Source organism: Alosa alosa, chromosome 18 (genome assembly GCF_017589495.1).
Source record: "Alosa alosa isolate M-15738 ecotype Scorff River chromosome 18, AALO_Geno_1.1, whole genome shotgun sequence".
NCBI classification, from domain to species: Eukaryota; Metazoa; Chordata; class Actinopteri; order Clupeiformes; family Clupeidae; genus Alosa; species Alosa alosa.
The window spans coordinates 29,199,756-29,222,961 of record NC_063206.1 but is presented as its reverse complement, the minus strand read 5'-3'; the positions used below and the strand labels follow the sequence as shown (position 1 = coordinate 29,222,961).

At 39.0% G+C, this 23,206-nt stretch overlaps 1 protein-coding gene across 2 annotated transcripts in view; it reads right to left on the bottom strand.

Annotated features, from left to right (window-relative positions):
• polh (polymerase (DNA directed), eta) overlaps positions 1–22,264 on the bottom strand; it is a 34,988-nt gene extending 12,724 nt beyond the window's left edge. Inside the window, exons 1-5 of one of the 2 annotated variants that reach the window (XM_048269016.1) lie at positions 21,705–22,264; positions 15,771–15,920; positions 15,260–15,394; positions 9,999–10,228; positions 9,376–9,548 (exon numbers count right to left, since the gene is read on the bottom strand). In XM_048269016.1, coding sequence (XP_048124973.1) covers positions 9,376–9,548; positions 9,999–10,228; positions 15,260–15,394; positions 15,771–15,919 — 687 coding nt within the window. In that variant the 5' untranslated portion in view covers position 15,920; positions 21,705–22,264. Of the gene's footprint in view, positions 1–9,375; positions 9,549–9,998; positions 10,229–10,444; positions 10,962–15,259; positions 15,395–15,770; positions 15,921–21,704 lie in introns of those variants that run through there. The other variant, XM_048269017.1, reaches the window with a different exon arrangement.
• Between the last annotated feature and the right edge of the window lie 942 nt (positions 22,265–23,206).

Sequence of the window (23,206 nt, the reverse complement as noted above, 5' to 3'; positions counted from 1 at the left end):
CATATGTGAGAAAGATTTCTCACATGCAAGTGGAACCGAACAGGGTTAACACAGCAATATTAACTCATTGCAGTGTGCGATATAACAGGCAGTTCATTTCGCGTTTTCAGAATCAGTCTTCGGATGGAAACTTTCCCATTTCAGCCTTGTGTTCACTCTCGCAAGTTGTGGTAGCTGACGTTTCCTTTTTGACATTTTCCTTATGTAGCCTACAGCAAGCGCACACATCAACAATAACAATTAAAGTGTTCTCATTGACTGAAATGGAGGGAAATCGGTGATTTTGTTTGATATTGGCATGGCAACGAACAGCGAATGTAACAATATTGTGCAGCTACGGTTATGGAGTCAAGTGAGGTGGAAAGTTATATAGGCTAAATTACTCAAATAGACTTACAATATTACATTTTGAAAATGAACGAACTAAAATAAAATAAATTTTAATTAAATACTCATTAATTAATTTCAAAAGCTGAGCCGCATCAGAGGGATCAAAGAGCCGCATGCGGCTCCGGAGCCGCGGGTTGCCGACCCCTGGCCTATAATCATTATTCCAGCTGTAACGCTAATGTTTTGACAAACACCACAATTTTGCCTACCTTACCCATCTGAAATAACTCCTAGCTTTGCTGCCTCCATCCTTTCATTGTTTTCAATAACGTTTTATATCCATGATGGCCTTGAAGTCTTGAGTTAGTGAATTAGCTTAAATCAGTTTATTGTGTGCTGATAACCAGCAACCATAAATGGTAAAAGAAAGTAGCAAGCCTACAATTTCTGTAATTGCTGCGTCCATGTGTTGTTATTCTCTCCTGCTCAAACAAAAGTTGTGCGTGCATTAAGTTGATTTTGAACGTATTTACAAACTTATTTTACAGAAAATATTGTAAATAGCCTGTCGTCATGCAGTTAATGAGATACTGTGCAGAGTTGGGAAGTTATTGTAGGTCAACTTGGTGTGAAGACACACATAGAGGAAATTGTCTCTCGTTGTTGAGTTGCGTGATGGTAAGCACAGTGCGTACGTCCGTACACCTGCTTGGCCATAATGTAGGTTGTGCACAAAGCACATACACTTTGCTCCTCTCATATACACGGACGCAGCAGTTCCCATTTCTGCAAATCATATATAATTACAAGGAAAATACGAGGGATCATTGTGGTGTCAATGAAGATGTGGGGAAAATAAGCATAAATCTAGCATACACAACATTTCCATGAATCATGGATGTGTTGATGACAAATGAGGAAATATTAAGACTTAAGGAGACGTGATGTTGAACTGCATATGCCGATGCAATTTAACCCAAATGCCCAAGCAGCAGCACGGGAGAGGAGAGGTTATCTGACAGAAGAACATTGCAAAATATCACCATGCATTCATAGTGATTCAGTTAGAGTGAGCCCAAAACATCGGAAAGTATGTCTTCATGACATTTCTGTATTTACATTTTGTCAAAAAGAAAAATCAATAGCAAACTGCTCCTAACTGACTGTTCTCCGCCATCATAATAGCAATCCGCCATGGAACAAATGCACCTGTTGTTAAAGGGAATGCGAGATGACGCTCTGATTGGTTTATTGCACGTTCACCCAAACCACACCCATGAGTAAACTGCTACTTCAGACCCACCCATTTTAAATATGCGTCATTTATCCCGCCTGTAAAATAGCAACAGTGCCCAAGATCCGCCCACAAAGCTACTTGCGTTTTGCGCAAAGATACTTGCGTTTCAGATCATTAAAACAGAGCACTTTAGGTGTGTTTGGCATACATAGAAGAATGGATATACTGAAAAGAACCCCATGCCTAATGAGAATAATGGTGGAGGGGCTGTGCTATTGTGGGGCTGTTTTTATTCCCAAAGGCCTTGGGAACCTAATTAAGGTGCATGGTATCATTAACACCAAGAAAAACCTGAACATTTTCAAAGGAGATCTGTTGGGATGGGCATAGTCGATCGTCTGGAGAATTAACGGTCGACTATCGATTAATTATTAATATTTCTAGGCCTATATTAAAATTCATTATTTATTTAACTTTTTATCAATTTAAAAAAGGCAATGAAAATACAAAAATACAGCGTGTTTTTCCTCCATGAGATCTTTATCACAAGAAGAATAACTTGTGGCAGTTAAACTGGACTTTCGGTTAGGCTAAACTTTAAGATATCAAGCGCTACGCTGCGGTGCTCTAAAGCAGCGGAATGCGAGCCGCCGTTCAGATTAAACAGACCCTCGTTTGTTCCAAAATAATAAATTATAAAAAAGAATCATGTTAAACAATAACAACCAAAAACATAATAATGCTTAGATCTGACAATCGTTTTTTAAAAGAAAAAATGGTCCCACGCCACACTTCACCGTGAACTCTTCATAAATCAAAACGGAAACTCGTAGGTAACTGAGTAGCCTATAGCGTCAAATAGACCTATTGTCCCCGAGTGGTATAATGCTTAATTGCTGCCACACAGTGATTCATTTAATTGCTTCAAGACACACTATGTAACGCAACATGCATTAGTTTAATCGACAACAAATTAACGTGATCGACGAAATTCATAATGATCAACTATCGATTAATTATGCCCATCCCTACTGCCAAGACACTAAAAGTTGGTCATGATTGGATCATTCATCAGGTCAATGAACCAAAACAAACATCCAGATCAAAATAAATATGGTTTACCGAACACAAAATCAAGCTTCGGACGTTGCCATCTCAGTCCTCTGATCTAAACTCCATAGAAAAATAGTGGGGTGAGTCAAAGAGGTCAATGCACAAGTGTGGAATCTGGAAGATCTGGGGAGATTAAGACGAACTGTCTTAAATCCCTTGTTTTGTTTTCTCCAACTTTATGGGGTGTCATAGGGGAATATTACAAGCTGTTTTATTGGCAAAAGGAGGCTTAAGAAGGTATTACAAGCAGGGGTGCCAATAATTGTGAGCGACGTGTTTTTGTTAAAGATATTTATTTGATGACTGAGATTTTACTTTTTCTCAAAATACATTTTCTTCCCTTCAAGGTTGGATTTTTCCTCATTTTTTCATAGTGAGATTACAATAAATCACCAACAGATTATTTTTTATACCGGTGTTTAGTCAACTTTATCAGAGGTGCCAATAATTCTGGAGGATATTGTAGGCTTATAAAATAGCATCTGACCATATTTTTTTCAGATTCAGAGATTGAGATATTTATTTATTACAAACACAGCTTGAACAGTGTACAACAGGTAATGAAATGGTTACCTCCATGACTGTAAAAAGGAAGAATATAAACTACAAGTATTTCCAAGGAACTGCAATGTGTGCTTGCTCAGGTGCGTTTCACCAACAGGAGCATTTATTACAGTGCATGAAAATGCACTGTACTGTTATTCCAAGGCTTTTTCTTCTGACTTATTCTTCTTCTTCTAACGCAGTTAATGCAGCTTCAACCGTTTAACGTAGAAAATTCATTCAAACTGTGTTACGTAGGTCTTACTTAGGACATGTGGGCTATGTATTTTTCAGCTTTGTAACTTTTATACTTTTTCAACTATTAATTAAAAACTACTCAAAATTTCCTCATAGACTTAACATGGGCTGATGACATCACAATAGAGCCGTTAAGCAATTAGAATCCTATGGCAGGTGTTCCGGCCACCTGGATCAACTGCCAGTCTCAGGCTTTAAGCATACAAACAGGCCCTATTTAGAAGTCCTCACTACAATATTTCATGGTTAAACAATTTAACCCTTTAAACTACTTAACTTTTTAACTGTTCAGCTATTGTAACTGTTACTTGTCATCAACTATGACTCCTACCCACTGTAGCTAGTTAGCATGGTTAGCATTGTTAGCATATTAACATTGCTAACATTGTTAGCATTTTTAACAAAACTTCTAAAAATGATTAGCTAAGTTAGCTAAGTCACATGGTTAACATAGTTAACATTGCTAACATGCTAGTTAACATAGTTAGCATAACTACTAAAAATGATTAGCTAAGTCACATGGTTAGCATATTAACATTGTTAACATGCTAGTTAACATAGCTACTAAAATGATTAGCTAGGTTAACTAAGTCACATGGTTAGCATAGTTACCATGTTAGCATTGCTAACATGCTAGTTAGCATAACTACTAAAAATGAAAACATTAGCTAAGTTAACTAAGTTAAGTAACTTGGTTAGCATTATTATCTTTGATAACATAGTTAGTAGAGCCCGACCGATAAAGGATTTTGAAGGCCGATACGATACAAATATTTGTTGATTTAAAAATCCGATATTCCGATATATGCGGCGATATATATATATATATATATATATATATATATATATATATATATATATATATATATATATATATATATTTTCAGAAACGCGCAACAAAACATTAACAGATTTCCCTAACATTAGTTATTTGTAGTTATTTATGAGTATTGACTAAAATAATATGATAATGCATTTCAAAAACAAACTTGTTTATTTTTAAATAATATTGTCACAGTGGAACAGAGGAACATCGAAATATATTAAAGTTCTGATAAATAAAATGTATAAAAATAGAAACTTAAGATATGAAATTTAGTTTTTTGAACAAAAACACAATAACAACAAGAAGCTTCATAAATATAACTTTGAACTAAGACTTAACAATTACAAAAAATAATGATGACATTATTACTATCATCATCATTTGTATTATCATTAAACAAGATAAAGGTCACTCTTAAATGTTTGAGTGTGCGTGTGTAATAATTAGTCCCTATTGCCTTATAAGCTACCTTATAATTACAATGTCATTACAATCTTTACCTGCACTTTTAAAATGATTTCCATCAAGCTACATCAAACCATTTTCAATCATCAGTTGCTGCCTGCCTTCTAAAACCTACTATTTAGTGATCTAAATCCATTATGTAACTCTGCTGCGGCTGAACGACAGTCTGAAGCGCACACTTGGCGTTATTGGATTTAACCCTTACAAGCCCGACCGTTCTAATTTCGTTAAAATTTTAACGATGACCAATCATCTAATATCTCAGCTGTCCAATGACTGATTTTAATTCTGAAATCTTCCCCGTAATGCTGACAACATAAGCTTCAATTTGATATGATTGGTTAAGGGGTTTATGGCGCGAAATGTTTTGGATACTTGAAGATGAGTCGTGAAAAAAACTTTTCACTTCAGTCGTCCATTTTAACATGGACCGCCAGATGCCACCTGCACTTCGTTGGAGTTTACCTCGACTGGAAACCACACAGCTGGATAAACTGAGGTAATATATATTTTACATCGTTTCTAGTTATGGTTAATCTTAATTTGTAGTCATAAAATCATGTTATTTGACAGTAATATGCTTTCTCATCAAGCGTCAACATTATGGCATAGCGGGGCTAAGTGCATCGTCATGTAACTTTAGCTAGCTGCATTACTCTGAACTGCTTGCAGTATTCTCGTTTGCTTTTGATATCAGTTATTTTCATTTGACAGTTTCATTTAAAACCTGTTAGTATATAACCTGTAAGTAAGTTTGTTTTCTAGTACCAATTTGCTTGTTAGGTAAGCATTATATTGGCAAGTCAGTATAGCATACCAAAGCTGAATAAATCAATGGGCCGCGTTTCTAAGTTCGTTTCTCTTACATGAAATAAGTTGAGCGATATTTTTACTCCTCTCAATATGTAGTTGTAGAAAACAAGATGTGAAATCACGTATTCTGTCAGAAATGTGGTGCTAATTAACGTATTGCCTCTCCTCGGGTTGTTACCTCGCTAGGCAGTTTGTAGTGAACTGTTTTACCTTGCTAACTTCTAAATGACAAACATCAGACGTGCTTATCTCAACATTTTCTAAGATGGCATGACTTGATATTCTACTCTTCTCAATATGTAGTTTTATAGAAAACATGATGTGAAATCACATATTATGTCAGAAATGTCATTATTGCATTTAATCAGTTAGTTACTAGGTGAAATGTAATCTGTCTTTATCTTAATGCCAGCCAGGCAATCAGATTTAGGGTAGCTAAACCCATGTGTAATAAAATGACTTTTCATACTTCTAAATATTTTTTGAGTTACTCAAAATGCTTCAATAGTTTAGGCTACCTCTTCTTGTGTATGTATGTGCACACACGCATACATCTGTATTATTGTTATTTTATTTTTTAAATTAATAAATGTATTACATTTGTATGATTTTACTGTTGTTTCAGATGGAGGATGACAAGACCTACACAGACCTCCTTGCAGGCCTGAAGAGGTAGCTGACTGCTGATGAGCTTGCGCTCACAATGTTGAAGACCATGTGAGGATGGAGGAAGAAGGTATAGATTTAGGTGGCGTGTGTAGGGTGGTGTAGACTGCCACTAAAACACTGTGAAATAGACTTGTTATGTTGATTTTTATGTTGTTGTCCCAGGCATATGTGGTTTTACCAACCGGAATGGGTGGGAGGTTGTGCTTAGTAGGCCGTCGTATGCAAACACACAGTGCAGGGGCATGGGACGAAGAGACCCCAGAAGAGTTTCACAGTTTTCTGGGATTGATCATTGACATGGGACTTCACTTCCCTCCCTAATATCCATTGCTACTGGGGAACCAAGTCTCTGAAGGGATCAGGGAGCGTTGACCAAATGAGAAATACATATTGTGTACACTTTTTCTCCATTGACATTGCTGTTTCAGTAGCTTCTTATTATTTCAAGTTTGGCAATGCAGAATCTGGTGTTGAACCTAGGTTTGGTAGCTACAGCCAGAAAGACTTTGGTGAAAATCTATCACAACAGCTGGCAGGCATTTCCGTCAACATTTCAGCCTCGCCTTCAGCTGCTCCAACTACTACTCTGTCATCTTTTCATCAAGTACATATTCCTGTACAGCAGGAGCCAAAGAAAAATTGTTGACTTTGTTATAAAAACAATACATAATAACACTAAAGTAGCTTGTATGGCCTGGAGTTTAGCGGTAGGTGACTGCTTTTTTGGTAAACAAAATTGCTGTCAGATTTGGCATTCTACAGAAGGGGATGCGTTTCGTTATGAGTCATAGGTCTTCTGTGTTTAACCTTCAGGTTCCCCACCCCACCTTTCCCTATCCTCCTCTGTGTGTGTGTGTGTGTGTGTGTGAGTTTGTGTGTATATGTGTGTATGTGTTTATTCTCAACAGGCTTGTTCTATGTTATCCACTTTCAAATGTTTAGACACATTGATTTTTGAGTGATGTTGAAGTTGATTGTATTCCTAGCTTTTCATAAATAATACATTTTATAGATGTATATCATTTTCATATTACACTAATTTATATAAGGAAGTTGTTGAATCAAATGTATTCTATGTCTCTATTCAGAATTGATCTTCAATAAATATACAGGATACTTACTTCCTGTATTACTGGTAAGGTACATGTTTTTCTTTTATATATCATTATTGTTGACTGTAGCATTTGCTTATATACAAATAAATGGTTTATTCTGATGGACCAAATAAATCTAAACCATTGTGTCTGACTTCATTATTAGTTTTTATGCATACTTTTATGTTTTTGGTGAGAAAGAGAATGTGAATTCTGTCAACATTCTAAATCCCGTTTCCTGCCTTTTTTTACACTTATCACTTAATTTATCATAACTTTTGAAAGGTTAATGATATTCCAATTCAGTCTTTTTTGTTAAATAGCCCACAACTTGCTGAACATGTCATACACTCTATATTTTTCTCTATCTCGTATAGAAATATGATGAAAATTCATTTTTATCTAATGAAATTCAAATTTTAACAATTTCGTATACATTTGGAGAGGATTTTCGAAGACTGTTCATTACTAGATCAACATTACCATATGTATTTTACATCATTTGATAGAACTGACCCTTCTGATTACAATGGTATGTATATCCCATTGATGGTATGTATTATACTCAAGAAATAAGGTTTTTTGTGTAAGGAGGTCATCCAGCACCAAAAATGGAATGTTCGGCACGGGCACGAAAGGGTTAACACACGTGTAAAAGAAAAGCTAACTTTTATGCACAAGCTACATTTTGCACAAGCTACGTTTAATACTTTTTCTCTATGTCTAAATGTTCACTCCTCTCACGTCTAATTTACATTTTACAATGCAGGGACTGTAACTACAGATATACTAGTAATAAATCGTTACTTTATTTAGGCAGAATAAGTTCGTTGTGGTTTCCAAGCTCATTAATGTTAACGTTAGCAGTCTTCCACTGATATTCATAGCATTAGCTAGCTTTGTGGTTAGCTAGTCTATGATGAGCCCTAATTTAGCAATGGATTACGTCATACTGCAAATTGTAAAACATACGCTTTCAAAATAACAGGCCAGGGAGAGATGATACGTTTCACTGCTATAACTGTCATGCTATTAAAGAAATACATCTTCAGTCACATTTTCAAAAGTTAAAAGGACAGACAGTCAACTACACTGTAACAACGTAACGTAATTACTAGCTAATTACGCTTCACTCTCGGCTTATTTAACAGCAGCAAAACTGGACATTGTTTTCACGAATTTTGTCATGCTTATTTGAGTTAAGAGAACTGATGGGGATGTTCTTTTAATTGTTATTTCAAGAAATGTATGTCTCGTGACTAAATCACCATGAACACACTGATGATCTCACTCGCGGATAGCTGGTTCTCTCTGCCCGACTCTGGCTGGATCAGCAGGTTGCAGGATGTGTGGCGAGTTATACACGAGTGTTGCCAGCAGGGACGGTGTAGAGTGCCCTCTGGTGGACAAACTATACAACGCCAACACTCATGACATGGTTGAAGGGTGTTTCGTCCGTTTTTATTTTATTTTTTAAATATTCATTTATCGCCATTATAAATGCCGATACTGATAGTTTGGAAAAGGCCTAATATCGGCCGATAATATCGGCCCGCCGATAGATCGGTCGGGCTCTAATAGTTAGCATAACTGCTAGCAAACATTTCAGAGCCATTCCAACTGTCAGTTATCGTCAATTATCTACCTAAATAATTTAACCATTTAAATTAAACACCTACTTAACCGATCAAATCATTCCAACTATATTAAACCTTATCTACCAAGCAAATCATTTAACCATATAAACTATCCACCTATTTAACTGGTCAGTCATTCCAACTATATTAAACCTCATCTACCTAGCAACCAATATAGTTTGTTTTTACTCTGTATGATATTTTACATCATATTTTTTGCATTTTCATGCACTGTATTTCCTTCAGGAAATGCTTTTCTAGTTATATTATAATATACTATCAGGCCTACCTGAGGACATGTAACTGGGCTACAGATTTTCTACAGGAATAGCATGTTTGAACGGGCACTGCACTAGTATTTTATAATAGCGTACTATACAAGAGACTAACCTTGTTGTGGGATATTCCCGCTGAGCACTGAAAGCCAGTGCACTGCTCAACAGCAGCCCGCATCTCTTCTACAATGATGGCACCCACAGCCAGCTGCAGGTCTGCACTATCCATTTGCGTTGTTGGGGGCAAAGAGGCCAGCCACTGGCCCAGGCCCTTTAATCTGACTGCATCTGTGGGGACAAACAAAGCAAGACCAATCAAAAACATCAACTCAAGAACTAGGCACAAAGAAGAATAAGATTGGAACTATTTACGTGGGTGGGGGATAAACTAAAAAAATCTAAAAAGCAATAGAAAACACAATTTTGTGTCTTCAAACTAAATTAGTTGGTAATGGAACTGTTGTATTAAAGCAATTTGACACTTGTGGTCGTGGTTTGGCAAAAGATAAACACGGCTGTTACCTTCAGTACTCCGTAAGCCTTCGGTAAGCCGTGGTGATATCCTTTACTAACACCACTCACACTTGTGTCAAGCTGCTTAAATAGTCATTGGCAAGGTAAGATATAAAGATTTGTAATCAAAATAATTGTTGTGTTCTCTGACTGTGTTGCAGATATTCAATCATATGATTTCAACTGATATGACACCAAGAAAACTGGTTGTAACTCAAGACAGACCATTATCCAACATAGCATCTTCAGTCTTATCCTGGCTGGTGGTAGCCTGTGGGTACCCCTGAACAAAGGTGGACGTCAGGAGGTGTGGCTCAATCTGTACATCTTCTATGCTCCTAAGTCTTTGCTTTACACTTGCAGAAAGGTCCATGTAGGCTTCGTCAATACTAGCCCTCTCAATCACAGCAAAACGTGACATCACTTCAATGACCTCCACACTTGCGTCCCTGTAGCTGAAGGCAAAATTGAATCGTAATGAAATAACGGGCAATATACATACAGGAGAAGCAAATTTCCATCTTCTGTTCTCAAACAAATAGAGGAGTGAACTGAATGGCACACAGCTTTACCTGTGTTATTTGACTAATGGGCCCCATTCAGATATCAGGGGTGAATAACATAATATGGCCCCTATATAACACAGGTTAAGACATATCACATAATGTTACCCATGTTATTTGACTGAGGGGCCCAATTCAGATATCAGGGGTAGCCGCGGGCCGGAGAGTTAGCTGAAGATGGAGAGGAACGGTGAGTGGCTTTTAGGTGGAAAGTTTCAGTTTAAAGTTTTGTTAAAAGCACAGTGATCAGTGCTGGCCCTAACACCACACGCATCACACACTGTGCGTAGGGCACCAAGGGACAGAGGTGGCACCACAATTTTGCCAATATATAGTAGCTTTACTGCAAGAAAAAGATTACAATGGTTATGCTACAAATGGTTATGCTATAAACTTCCACTCAATATTTAAGTCTGAAGCAAAGACAGTAAGTAGGTCTTGCGGGGGAAAGACTACAACCGTAAACAGACCCCCTTTCCGTTTCCGGTAGCGCAGTAATATTAACCTGTTGAGGAGTACGGTCACAAATATAAATATGTGATCAGATGCAGCTGGGCCCCTGGGAGTACGATCACAAATATGTGATTAGAACGTTTTCAAAAAAGGTTCTATAACATGACGCAACAATTACCCTCAGGGACTTTTCTGCCATTAAACAATTTTAAGAACACTGAAACTATAGAATGTTCACATAGAATTCTAGAAGGAGCCAGGAAAATAATTCACTCTCTGGGGAATGGCATTGTCTTAAAGAATTCACTCCTCAACAGGTTAAGGAGCAATGTGTCTTCCAACAGAAATCAATGGGATTTTACAAAATGGCAAATAAAACAGGACAGAAACTGTATTTCGCTACGCTACTTGTTTTGGGACATCAACGGACATCACTAACCACTCGGTGAGTTGCACAGTTTTAAAAACGGACGTTAAGGGTTGCCCTGCCACACAAAACCGTTTTTACTTTTTTTTATATGTTAGGTCCATATGTGTTTGTGCTATGTCGTGAATGTGAAAATGAACAGCTACCTCCTCTGTCAGCTCTAGCCACTGAAAAGAAATAAGCAGAGAAATTAGGCCAATTGCAAAAGCTCTTCAGTTTGACGTGGAATTGATTTAGCTCATTACTATTCATGAGCTCGCCCAGTTGAGACCGTGCCCACAAAATTCGTTTAGCTCTGTGACAGTTTTCGTAGGCCTATGCAAGGATGGCTGAATGTTGACGGGCTTGTGCGCTATGCACGAATAGAACTTCAACAATGCAAGAACCCAGACTTGAGGATCAAATTGCTTCAGTTTATTTTTTTGGAACAATGCCATAGGCTTTGCAAAAAGGTTGCTGTTGAAGCCTGGAGCAGTAAGCTATGGCTACCATCGCAACAGTCTACGACCAGTGCCCGTAAGCAAAACGTTATCGTCAACTAAAAGAAGTGCTATGTTATACAGGTTTAATGCACTCGCTAGCCTAGCAGGTTTAATGCCCATTTGGACAATGCTAGCACTCGCTAGCCAAGCTAAGTTCATGCCATGAAGCTAAAATCAGTTGATAACAGCTGTCATGTTATGGACAAAAACTACTAGCTGTTTGCCAATCAGAGTCAAGCAGCTTAGCTTGTTGAATATTAATGAGAACTGGCGCAAATCGAGCCAAGTCTTCCTGCAGGCTTTCAGTACCACACTAGAATGGTTTGAAACAAGGTAACCAAGGCATGTTTTCCACAAAAAATGTTAGTCAATGGTAGAACTTCAGAAATTACTACCATAAAGTAATGAAATAGGTGTGGCAGGGCATTTTTAAGGACATGTTTGTGCATGCCCATAGGCAGCTACTCTGAAGTAGTTAAAGGCGATTCAAAACGAGTCAGAAAATTCGAGACAAGACCCATCGTCAAAATTTTGGTGTCCACCACTCTAGTTCATCCAAAACAAACCAGAAAAGGACTCAAAGTGCTAAATACCGGAATTATCCTTTAATTGTTTTCCAGCTGCCTGTAAGGCCTATTACGAGACAGTACGCAGGAGCTTCAGGTAAACAACCAGACCTTGCATTGCAGGCGGAAGCTGTGACCGATATTTGCTCGGAGCTATGTCTGCAAGTCATGACGCCATTGCATGTAAGTCACTTTTACTGTTTTCTCCTTGCTTGTTTAATTTGACTGTGATTTACATTTATTCATTCATATCGCTTTCGTTTAATTGTATTCCAGCTGCCTGTAAGACCTTACGAGACAGTAGCCTACGCAGGAGCATCAGGCAGCCCGGGCCATGTGAAGTGAGTTTTGATTGGGGGTGCTTTAGTCGGGGTGGGGGTGGTTTTAGTTTGCCAGGAAAAATAGGCTTTGTTGAAATTGTAAAAAAGTTTTGTATTTTATTTAAACGCCTTTCTCTGTTAATGGACAGCATACTGGCATTGCATGGCACACAGCACAGGCATACATCACTGTCAAAAAATTATGGCTACACTACAAAAAAAAATACAGATTGATACTAACGCAAACAAAGTAACCACCTGCTATCTGCCGCTACACTAGTAAGGTAACAAAGTTGCTGTAGCCTCGCACCGAAATCGACGGTGAACGCATGAAATATAAAACTGATGAACACCAACATTGACGGTCTAATGTAACATTTTTAGTGCATAATAGAATAATAGACAGGGGGACAGAGTGCTTCTTTTTTTTGATTGTGAGTGGTATGACACATAAATACGCATGCTTTCCTGCAGGGGGTGCTGCCGCACCCCCAGCACCCCCACTTCCCACGCCTATGCAGGTAGCCTAAACAATGAGACCTTGCATCTCAGGCGGAAGCTGTGAAGAATTCAGAGCTCAGAGTCGATCGAGAAGAAAGAGGGTAAGATCCGCTTTTCTGGACTATTTTTCAGGTGCATTAGATGTGTTGTTTCCATAGACTACACAGTGTATCGCGCAGTACTGATTGTCTTTCTTGATTGTTTTTACAGCTGCTGGAAGCGAGCCAAACTCCGAAGTAGCTACAGGGCAATGCAGACAGAATGCTACCAGTTACCTAAATTCATTTGTGTCCTTGATGGTAATAATAGTGTAGCCTAGTAGCCTACATAGGATAATAATAGGCTACAACATAATAGCCTATAATAATATGAATATGAATATGAGGTTTCCATTCACAATTACCCAGGGTGACCAATGGTGACAGATCTGCCAACCAATCACGAGTGATCACTTCATGCTTCAATCTACTGACAAGCTTTATAGAGATGCTGAATTCCTTTTCCAGCAGGACTCAGCATCTGCCCACAGTACCAAAACTACTAGTAACTGGTTTGCTTGTCTGACCTTGCCTGACCTGAACCCCATAGAGAATCTATGGTTTATTGTCAAGAGGCAAATGAGAGACACCAGACCCAACAATACAGATGACCTCAAGGCCGCTATCAAAGCAAACTGGGCTTCACCCCAGTAGTGCCATAAGTGGATTGCCTCTATACCACGCCACACTGATGCAGTAATTTGTGCAAAAGGAGCCTGACCAAGTATTGAGTGTATAAATTATTATTTCAGAACTATTTCAGATTAGTCAGAATAATCAGATTAGTTCATTTCTTTTCTAAAGGTTGACATTTCTGTATTCTAACCTCTTCATTATAATATTTTGAGATACTGATTTTTAGCAGTAGGCTGTAATCATCAAGATTAAACCCAAAAATGATTCTAGAATACAGGTGTTGGTCATATAATTAGAATATCATGAAAAAGTTTATTTATTTCAGTAATTCCATTCAAAAAGTTAAACTTGTATAATGTATTCATTCCACACAAAATTATATTTCAAGTGTTTATTTCTTTTCATTTTGATGATTAAAACTGACAACTAATGAAAACCCCAAATTCGGTCATTTCAAAAATCTCAGAAAATTAGACTATTGTGAAAAGGTTCAATATTGAAGATACCTGGTGCCACACTCTAATCAGCGAATTAACTCAAAACACCTGCAAAGGCCTTTCAATGGTCTCTCAGTCTAGATCTGTAGGCTACACAATCATGGGGAAGACGACGGACTTGACAATTTTGTCCAAAAGACGACCATTGACACCTTGCACAAGGAGGGCAAGACACAAAAGGTCATTGCTAAAGAGGCAGGCTGTTCACAGAGCTCTGTGTCCAAGCACCTTAATAGAGAGGCGAAGGGAAGGAAAAGATGTGGTATAAAAAAAGTGTACAAGCAATAGGGATAACCGCACCCTGGAGAGGATCGTAAAACAAAACCCATTCAAAAATGTGGGGGAGATTCGCAGAGTGGACTGCAGCTGGAGTCTGTGCTTCAAGAACCACCACGTACAGACGTATGCTCACACTTTTCATGTTCATACTTTTCAGTTGGCCAACATTTCTAAAAAAACTTTTCTTCTATTGGTCTTAAGTAATACTCTAACTTTGAGATACTGAATTTGGGATTTTCATTAGTTGTCAGTTAAAATCAAAGTTTCACTTTTTGAATGGAATTACTGACATATATCAACTTTTTGATGATATTCTAATTATACGAAGCACTTGAAAGATTCACTTTTTAAAATAAATTACAGAAAAAAAAAATGAACTTTTCCCCAATATTCTAATTTTTTGAGACCCACCTGTAGATCTCGCTCTCTCACTACTTAACCTTTATAATCTTTTAGGCTACTTTGTTGGTTTTGTGTTCACACTGACATTTTTTTTTTTTGCTTTGCAAGCATTGGTATTTCGTTCAGGAAATGTCATGTACAACATGCATGCTTGTGTACAAAACCCAGTGCATGCAGTAACTTAAATATGTGCATGAGACAAGTTGTTTGGTTCAGCATGTTCATGATGGGAGCAATTACAAGATATGGCAAAATGGTTTCACATACAGAAATTGGATAGCATCATAATGTGATGCAGATTAAAAAAAAAAATGTAACTCACTGTGTAAGATCTGCCTTGCCATGAGACTCCCTGACTCTTGCCACCTGGAGGTCTGGACATAATTTCTTGGCATCATCTGCCCACATGTTTCTGGTGACCCCATGTGCTCTTGCTTCATAACTCACTGCAATGATGCTAAAGAAATATGACAAAATTGGATCTTAAAGGGGCATAGGACCTCATTTCAAAGTTAGCAAGTAAGACATTTATTAGTGGAAACCGTTTTTCCAACACGTTTCATCCAGTCCTTCTAATTGCAGAGTTTGCAGTTGTTAGGCTAGCGTAAGTCATCAGTATGTGTTTGTCAGTATGTCAGTATGTGTATGTGCCACTAAAAACAGTCTTACCCACTCCAAAGTACACCGGAGGCAAATAAATTATAACGGCAGACAATCGATGTAAATGTCTCGTGTTGACGGATACTTTTTTTATCATGGCATGTTAATGCATATTGACCAACCCTAGTTATGCAAGAGGACATGCACTACAATCAGACATGATAGAATCTTACCCGCCTCCCTTCCATGTCTTGTACTGAGCCACAACACATGGCTTATTCTTTAATTCCGGGTTGATCCGTTGCTCTACCTGTACATAAAAGCAGTCCATATCCACCAGAGCAACAACTCTTTCTTTCCCATAATCCATTGACTGCTCCATTCTAGAAAAGACAGAGAGGTTGTAATTGATTTTGGAGCACCATACTGTTAAGATGTCTTCCCACCAACAGTTAACAGACACTTGAAAGGACAAGAGAATGAGCTATATTCTTGACTTTGCATTTGTAACTGTAGCCAGCTGGTCCGTAGCTACGCAGTACAGGGCTCTAGAGTGTGACCAAAATTTTTAAGGGTGTGACTAAAATTTTTCCTGGGTCATACGGGTCAGCGCCTAGACTTTCCTTGCATCTGCCGTCTCTCCATGAACTAAGCGTTTGTTCTCCTTTGATTAGTGTTGCACCGTGCATCAATACTACAAAAGTATCGCAATACCCTGAAATTAGAAATGTCATAATACCTAATTGTATTAGAGAATGACAGTCGGCGCATCCCATAGCTTATGTGTCTTTCGTCCTCACAAACACACGCAGCTTTTAACCTGCAGCTGTCATGTGAAAAGTAGCGAAACATGGCAGCTAGTTTAAGTGATGCTATGGCCGCACAACAAATAATAGTAGGCTAATGTTAAGTTGATGTGCTGACTTGCACCTCTCAAGTTTGTGATGCTAACCTACCTAGGCTATGGAATTTAATTCATTTAGGCTAGGACTGAAAGGATTACTCGACTAATTCAAATAATTCGATTACAAAAAGTGATGGAAAATGATGTGGCCTACTCAGCTCAGGGATTATTGCTTCACACGGACAGTTATAACCGTCCGTAAAAGGCAGAGAATGTCCAAAGTTTTGGGATCATTTCAAACTTAGAAAAGAAGACAAGGTGCAATGTGTCCACTGCAAAGCAGAACTACCGTACCATTACAGCACGTCAACGATGATTCAACATCTGAGCCGAAAGCATCCAGTTGTTAACACCAGCACACGAAGCGTAGCCGACAAGGCAACGTAAACACTGATGTTCCCTGATTTAATGTATTAGCTAGTTAGAACGTATGGTATTTGTAACGGCAGTAGACTAATGTTGTGAGTCGATATGATGTTAAGTTGTGGAAATTCTAAGTAGTAAACTAATTCAAGTGAGCAATACACCAAAAAAACTCATCACACACACACTCATCCCTCTCTCTTTGTCGCGCTCGCGCGCACACACACACACTCCTGGTGGGCTAACTCACCTATCCCAGACATAATTATAATAGCCTTTACAAAAAAAATAACTGCATTACAAGTGTCAAAACTGCAGTTTTCTGAGTACCAAAACTGCAGTTTTGGCACTCATCTGCCCTCCGTATCAGCAGTTATGTACCCACACATGCATATACAACATACACGCTAGCTCATACATGGACTGTTTTCTGATATCTTGTATGGATAACATTATGGACCGTGTTATACTATGGACGGTAGCATGGGAAGATCACACCTTGTGTAAAGCGAGAATGTTATCAGACATAAGAGTTACCGACTGTTGCGCTGTTCTGGCTGTGAAGGTCCAGTGGCAGAGGGGGCCGACGAGATACTACGGACTGCTTATTGGTTCTGGGCGGTGTTGAACTGTTACATTCTGTTTATTTGCTGTGGGGGAATTTCGAGATGGTCCTGATCAAGCTGCCTCGATGTTAAGTCTGATCACTTTGCTGCCCTTTTCCTGACCCGGTACAGGTCCTGGATGGAGGGAAGGTCAGCTCCAATGATCCTCTCTGCAGCCCTAATTGTCCATTGCGGTCTGGCCCTGTCCCGTTTGGTGGTAGACCCAAACCAGACAATGATGGAGGTGCAGACAGACTGAATGATGGCTGAGTAGAAAGTGGTCAGCAGCTCCTTAGGCAGATTAAACTTTCTTCTCAGGAAGTATAACCTCTGCTGGGCCTTTTTCTGGATAGAGTCGATGTGGAGAGACCATTATAATCACAATGTGTGTTTCTGTCCCCAAAAATGAACAACGTCTGAAGTGGGGTCATGCCAGTTTGTTGTAGCTGTTTTGGTATGTGAGGCAAAATAAATCTGCATTGTTCAAGGCTTGCATTCGCTGTGTTTGCTCAAGTCATGGGCTATCACCAGTTAACATGGACATCATGCAGGGCTATCACCAGTTAACATGGACATCATGCAGGGCCCATCACCAGTTAACATGGACATCATTCTGGGCTCCAGACTACATGTGTTCACTAGGAGCACAGTGGCCCCCAACTGAACATTTTAGGGGCACAACCAGGAAATTTAGGGGCACACACCGTAAATCAACATGCTAATCAAATATTCACATTTCTACCAATTTACATTATATTACTAATAAATACTTTGATAATAGATGCAGAAATTACAATTTGCCGTTTCAAATTCAGTGTCACATTTTATTGTGCACTTTTTTAACATATCACGGCATATTCTCTGCTTGAGGCTTAAATTGTGTTTATCTAGTGTATTGTCTTTAAACTGCAAAGTGCCTGCACTGTCGGCAAACTTCGTGTTCCCCTCAGTTCTGGGATAGCGACTGCAACATTCGCAGCTCATGGAGTTCTTCTCCTCAACCAGCTGTATTCTCGCAGGCAGTCTTCCTGAAAATGGTGGGTTCGGGCCTTTTTCGCCACACAAACCTCTGACTCTGAATCATCATCCGACTGTGACACTGTAGACCAGGGGTGGCCAAACTTTTTGGCTCAAGGGCCAATGGAATGGAATGGAAATGGAAACGTCTTTAGACATGAAAAATCGATTTTACAATCGATTCTTATGTCTCAAAAATCAAACAGGATTTTTTCAAAACCTTTGTTGTTTTACTTTGACACGTTCCTGTTTGTAAAGGATTTTGTGTGGATAATGCCACATGATAGGCCTACATGAACCGCTGATGTCCGCGCATTTGGCAAGATCTTTCTGCATATTCTGTCGCTCACTGCTTCGTGAAAATGTGAACCTCCGAGGGGCGGCGGCAGAGTGATGTCATCGCCACACCTCAGCTGCCCTGGACTTGACACTTATAGTATTGCCTAACAATAGTAGTACTAGTTTTCATACATGACATTACCTACGATTACACTCAGGATAAATATCACAACTGGTGCTGCGCAGCGCCAATCATGACTCATTCTCATGACTTCATGAGAAGATCATTATCATGACTTGGTGGACTGAACAGTGTTTTCTTGATGCATTTCTAGCTATCGTCGGTGACGCGAGAGAACTAGTCAGAAGTTATTAGGGAAGTGCGGTGTAAGTTTAAATTAATTTGTGCGTAGTGCCGGTGTCATTCATTTATTTTAAATGTCTTACAACATAAATAAAAGCATTCATAGTCTAGTGAAGTCAGATATGAGCATACAAAGACATACACACTCATGTTAAGCCTATATGGTAGATGCGCACTAAATGCGAATGCACGATTTGATGCAGGCAAAAGTATCGACTGTTACTAGGGCTGTCACTTTACGTTCGAAAATCGATTGCACAATCGATTGGACCAAACACCACAAGTTTCGAAAACTAAAATAGGGAAATTGATTTTAACCAAATATTTACACTATTAATTTTAAACGAATTAAACAAATAAAAAAGATAGCTGTAACAAAAGTCACAAACAAGAATATAAAAGAATTCCGAGCTGCAGTAAGCATTGCGAAAGCTAAAAAGAAAATTCCCACCAATTTAACGCAACGGAAATCAGCTGCTGTGCTGCTCGTGTTTTGCCAAAAAATGGAGGACAACACGATCAACCTGTGCGACATATAGAGAGACGAATGATAGGCCCTAATAACTTGAGGAGTTCGATGTGGAAGTACTTTGGATTTTTGGTATATCAAACTATGGAGAAGAACAAAGCGGTAGGCTATGTAAACTGTGCAATCAAGTTCTAATGAGGCTTAAATTTGTTTGACATTTCTAATCGTAAACACAAACACAGCTAATGACGTTGAAGCCTGCAGTCATGTTTGTCACTGACGAATGGCAGTCCACTTTCGGCTTATTGTTTTTCGAGAATGTTGCACTCCTGTTTGTCATTGTGCACCGAAACTTCACGCAATAAATAATCAGAAATATTGCTAGCTTGTCCTACAAAGCGCCCTCTTTACGTTCGGGTCCTAATGCCTGTTAGTTGTTTGTGGATTGGCCTATATTTGGCGTTGAAAATGGAAACGTCTTTAGACATAAAAAAAATCGATTTTACAATCGATTCAATATACACAAATCGAACAGGATTTTTTTCACAAAAATTACAGCCCTAACTGTTACTAACGAAGACATTATAGCAATATTATAAATGTGGCAACAGAATAGCCTAACTTGGGTAGACCTAGAGTCTGTCTCAATTGGTGTACTTACGTGAGTACACTTTTGTGTAGTACACTATGTGCACTGTGTGCTTACTGGCGGAGTGCGCAAATTTTAACAAAATAGTATTGTCTCATATCAAACACTAACTCCGTGCACTTCACGGAAATGACGATCGCAAACATTTTAATATAACTTTATTGGCGTCCTCAATTCGACAGTGACATGGTCATACTGTGTCAAAACATGAACCGTTTATGTTATAACTTGCTTGTACCTCCGTAAAGTCTGTTTTCCACTGCTGCTGCTTCAGCTTTCTCAACCGCGATTACCACGAGTTTGAAAACGCTCCCTCCCCTTCCGCTATTTGGCCAAGATGGCGTCCGTTAAGGGCGAAAAGTGTCCAGCGTTGCACACTCAGCTTTTTGACCGTTATGAGTGCACCATCCGGGAACTTGCAGCGCCCTTCGTGTCGTTGGAATTTTCAGTGTGAACACCCTCATGCACTCAAATTAGGTATTGTAAGTGCAGAAGTACGCGATTTGAGACACAGTCCTAGCGTTTAGTAGCCTATGCATTTGCGGTGATAGCCAAAACTAATGTGAATCGCGGACTATCATACAACCAAAGAAAGTAAAGGAGATTATTTGTACCTGCATTAGCCAAATAAAGGACGGGACTGTACCCTTCACAAACTGTAAAAATTAAGTTTATTAGTTTTACAGTTGACTACAGTTGGCAGTTCACCATCAGTCCACACAAACAATTCTGGTTTCCTTGCACTAGCCATTTTCGTACTAGCCTATTCTGTCTGTTTGTATAGCCTACAGCGTGCAAGCTTTGGTCAATTTCTGTAAGAGAAACAGTGCCACCTATAGGCCTAGGACATGAAGTAACGTGTTGAGTCATGTTGAGATGGATCCATTTGGACGCAAATATTCTTGATAAGGTTCCAGGGAAGACGGAGGAAAAAAGATTGGTTTGATACGTGTGGACTAGCCCTAAACTAGCACAACGGCATGCGCGTTTGTGAGTTTCAATTGGGAGTGAGTAGCGAGCTAGCTCTCTGTTGTGTTTGAACGTCAACAGAAGTAACGTTACCCAACAAAGCTTAATGCACCATTAATGCTATAATTTGCAATTATATATATATATATATATATATATATATATATATATATATATATATATATAACGTCTTTCGTCTGAGTGGTTGTAGTGCAGTGCTCATTGCGTTGATATGAAATGCAACTTCAAATCTGTCTAAAACGATTGTTTTAGATGTTTGACAACTCCTGGTGTGGTGAGCTAGGCGAGCACGCACAAGGAAACCAGTAGCCTAGGTGGAAAAACCAGAAGGCACACAACACCGGTATCACAAATAAGATGGTCATGAACGATAATCCGTAGCTTGTTACGTTAACGCCCCACAGGATAGCATGCTAAACCACATTGTTTATTTTAAACACAGCAGCGCTCGGTTTCAAGAATTGCGCTGCCGTGTCGATTTCATTAGCAGGGAACTCGTACTGAGAACTAGTGAAGGGGTTACATACCGACACGGATCCAGGTGAAAAATGACTCCTCAAGCTCTCTGCTCCCTTTCTCCAGCAGCGTGAAACTAGCGACAGTAACGAAAGTTCCAATATTGCCAGCAGCGTGAAACCTGAAACTAGTGATGGGACGTTCACTGAGGCACCGAAGCTGGTAGTCTATCACTCCCGCCAAGCAAACTGTTTCGACACAGTGTAGCAGAGCTTGTATCAAATTGGCATAAGCACGTGACTGATGACGTCCGAAGCTTCAACCGTCACTGAAGGGTTTTGCTCTCTTGTACCTGCAATCTGTTGCAGTTCCGCTAGGAGCGATCACGAACAAGTGCAAAAACAATGGGGGTCTATGGAGCTAGACGGCTAAATTTGTTTCTTTCACCTGATTGTCTCAGAAATCTCAGATTTGATTGTAGTTTTTGCAACTTCAACATGGATTATAGGACGAAAGTTGAATGAATGAGCACTGATGTCCTTTAGATTTCTTACAGGTTCGGTTGTTGTTGCCCAACAACGTTTGATACCGGCAACATGTTTTAAAAGTTGGGATGGGGTAACAAAATGCTGGAAAAGTTGTGTAATGATAAAGAAGACAAAAGGAAGAATGTTTCACAACTAATTAGGGTAAGTGGCAACACGATTGGGTATGAAAAAGAGCATCCCAGAGAGGCAGTCTCTTAGAAATGTATTCATCACTCTGTGTAAACTTGTGCGCACAAATGATGAAACAATGTGATTTTAATGCTTCTTAACATGAAATTGTGACGTATTTGGGGAGTTAATCATCTACAGGACATAATATTATTAAAACATTCAGAGAATCCAGAGAAATCTTTGCAAACAAGGGAAAGAGCTGAAAAACACATTGGATGGCCGTGCTCTTTTGGACCTCAGATGGCACTGCATCAACACCAGACTTGTTTCCAGACCTGTCATTGTATGGGCTCAGGAAAACCTCTGATAACCATTGTCTATGTGCACAGTTTGATACTCAAAAAAAACTGCAGCCAAAATTGTAACAGCTAAAATTGTATTGATACAGAAAATACCACCCTCTTATCTGGGCCTGAGCTTGTTTAAAATGGACTTAGGTAACGGGAAAAAAGGTCCTGTTTCTTTTTGGAAATCATGGACTCATCTGGGCTAAAGAGGAGAGGGCCTATCTAAGTATCCAACCTATCCAACTTGTTTTAGTGCTCAGTTCGTAACTCAACATCTATGATGGTGTGGAGGAGCATTAGTGCCATGGGCATCTTTTTGGCACATTTGGCAAAGCACAATCAATTCTGAATGATGTATACAGGTTTTGAGCAACATATACTGCCATCCAGGCAATGTCTTTTCCAGGGACGACCTTGAATATTTCAGGAAAACAATGCCAAAATCTGCAGTCGGGTCATTCCACGTCAATTCAACCAGGGCCCACGCACTTAGGTCTCAAAAAATTCTGAAAAAATTACCAGGTGTACCTATGTTACCCAGGAGACACACTGTAAAATTACTCTTAT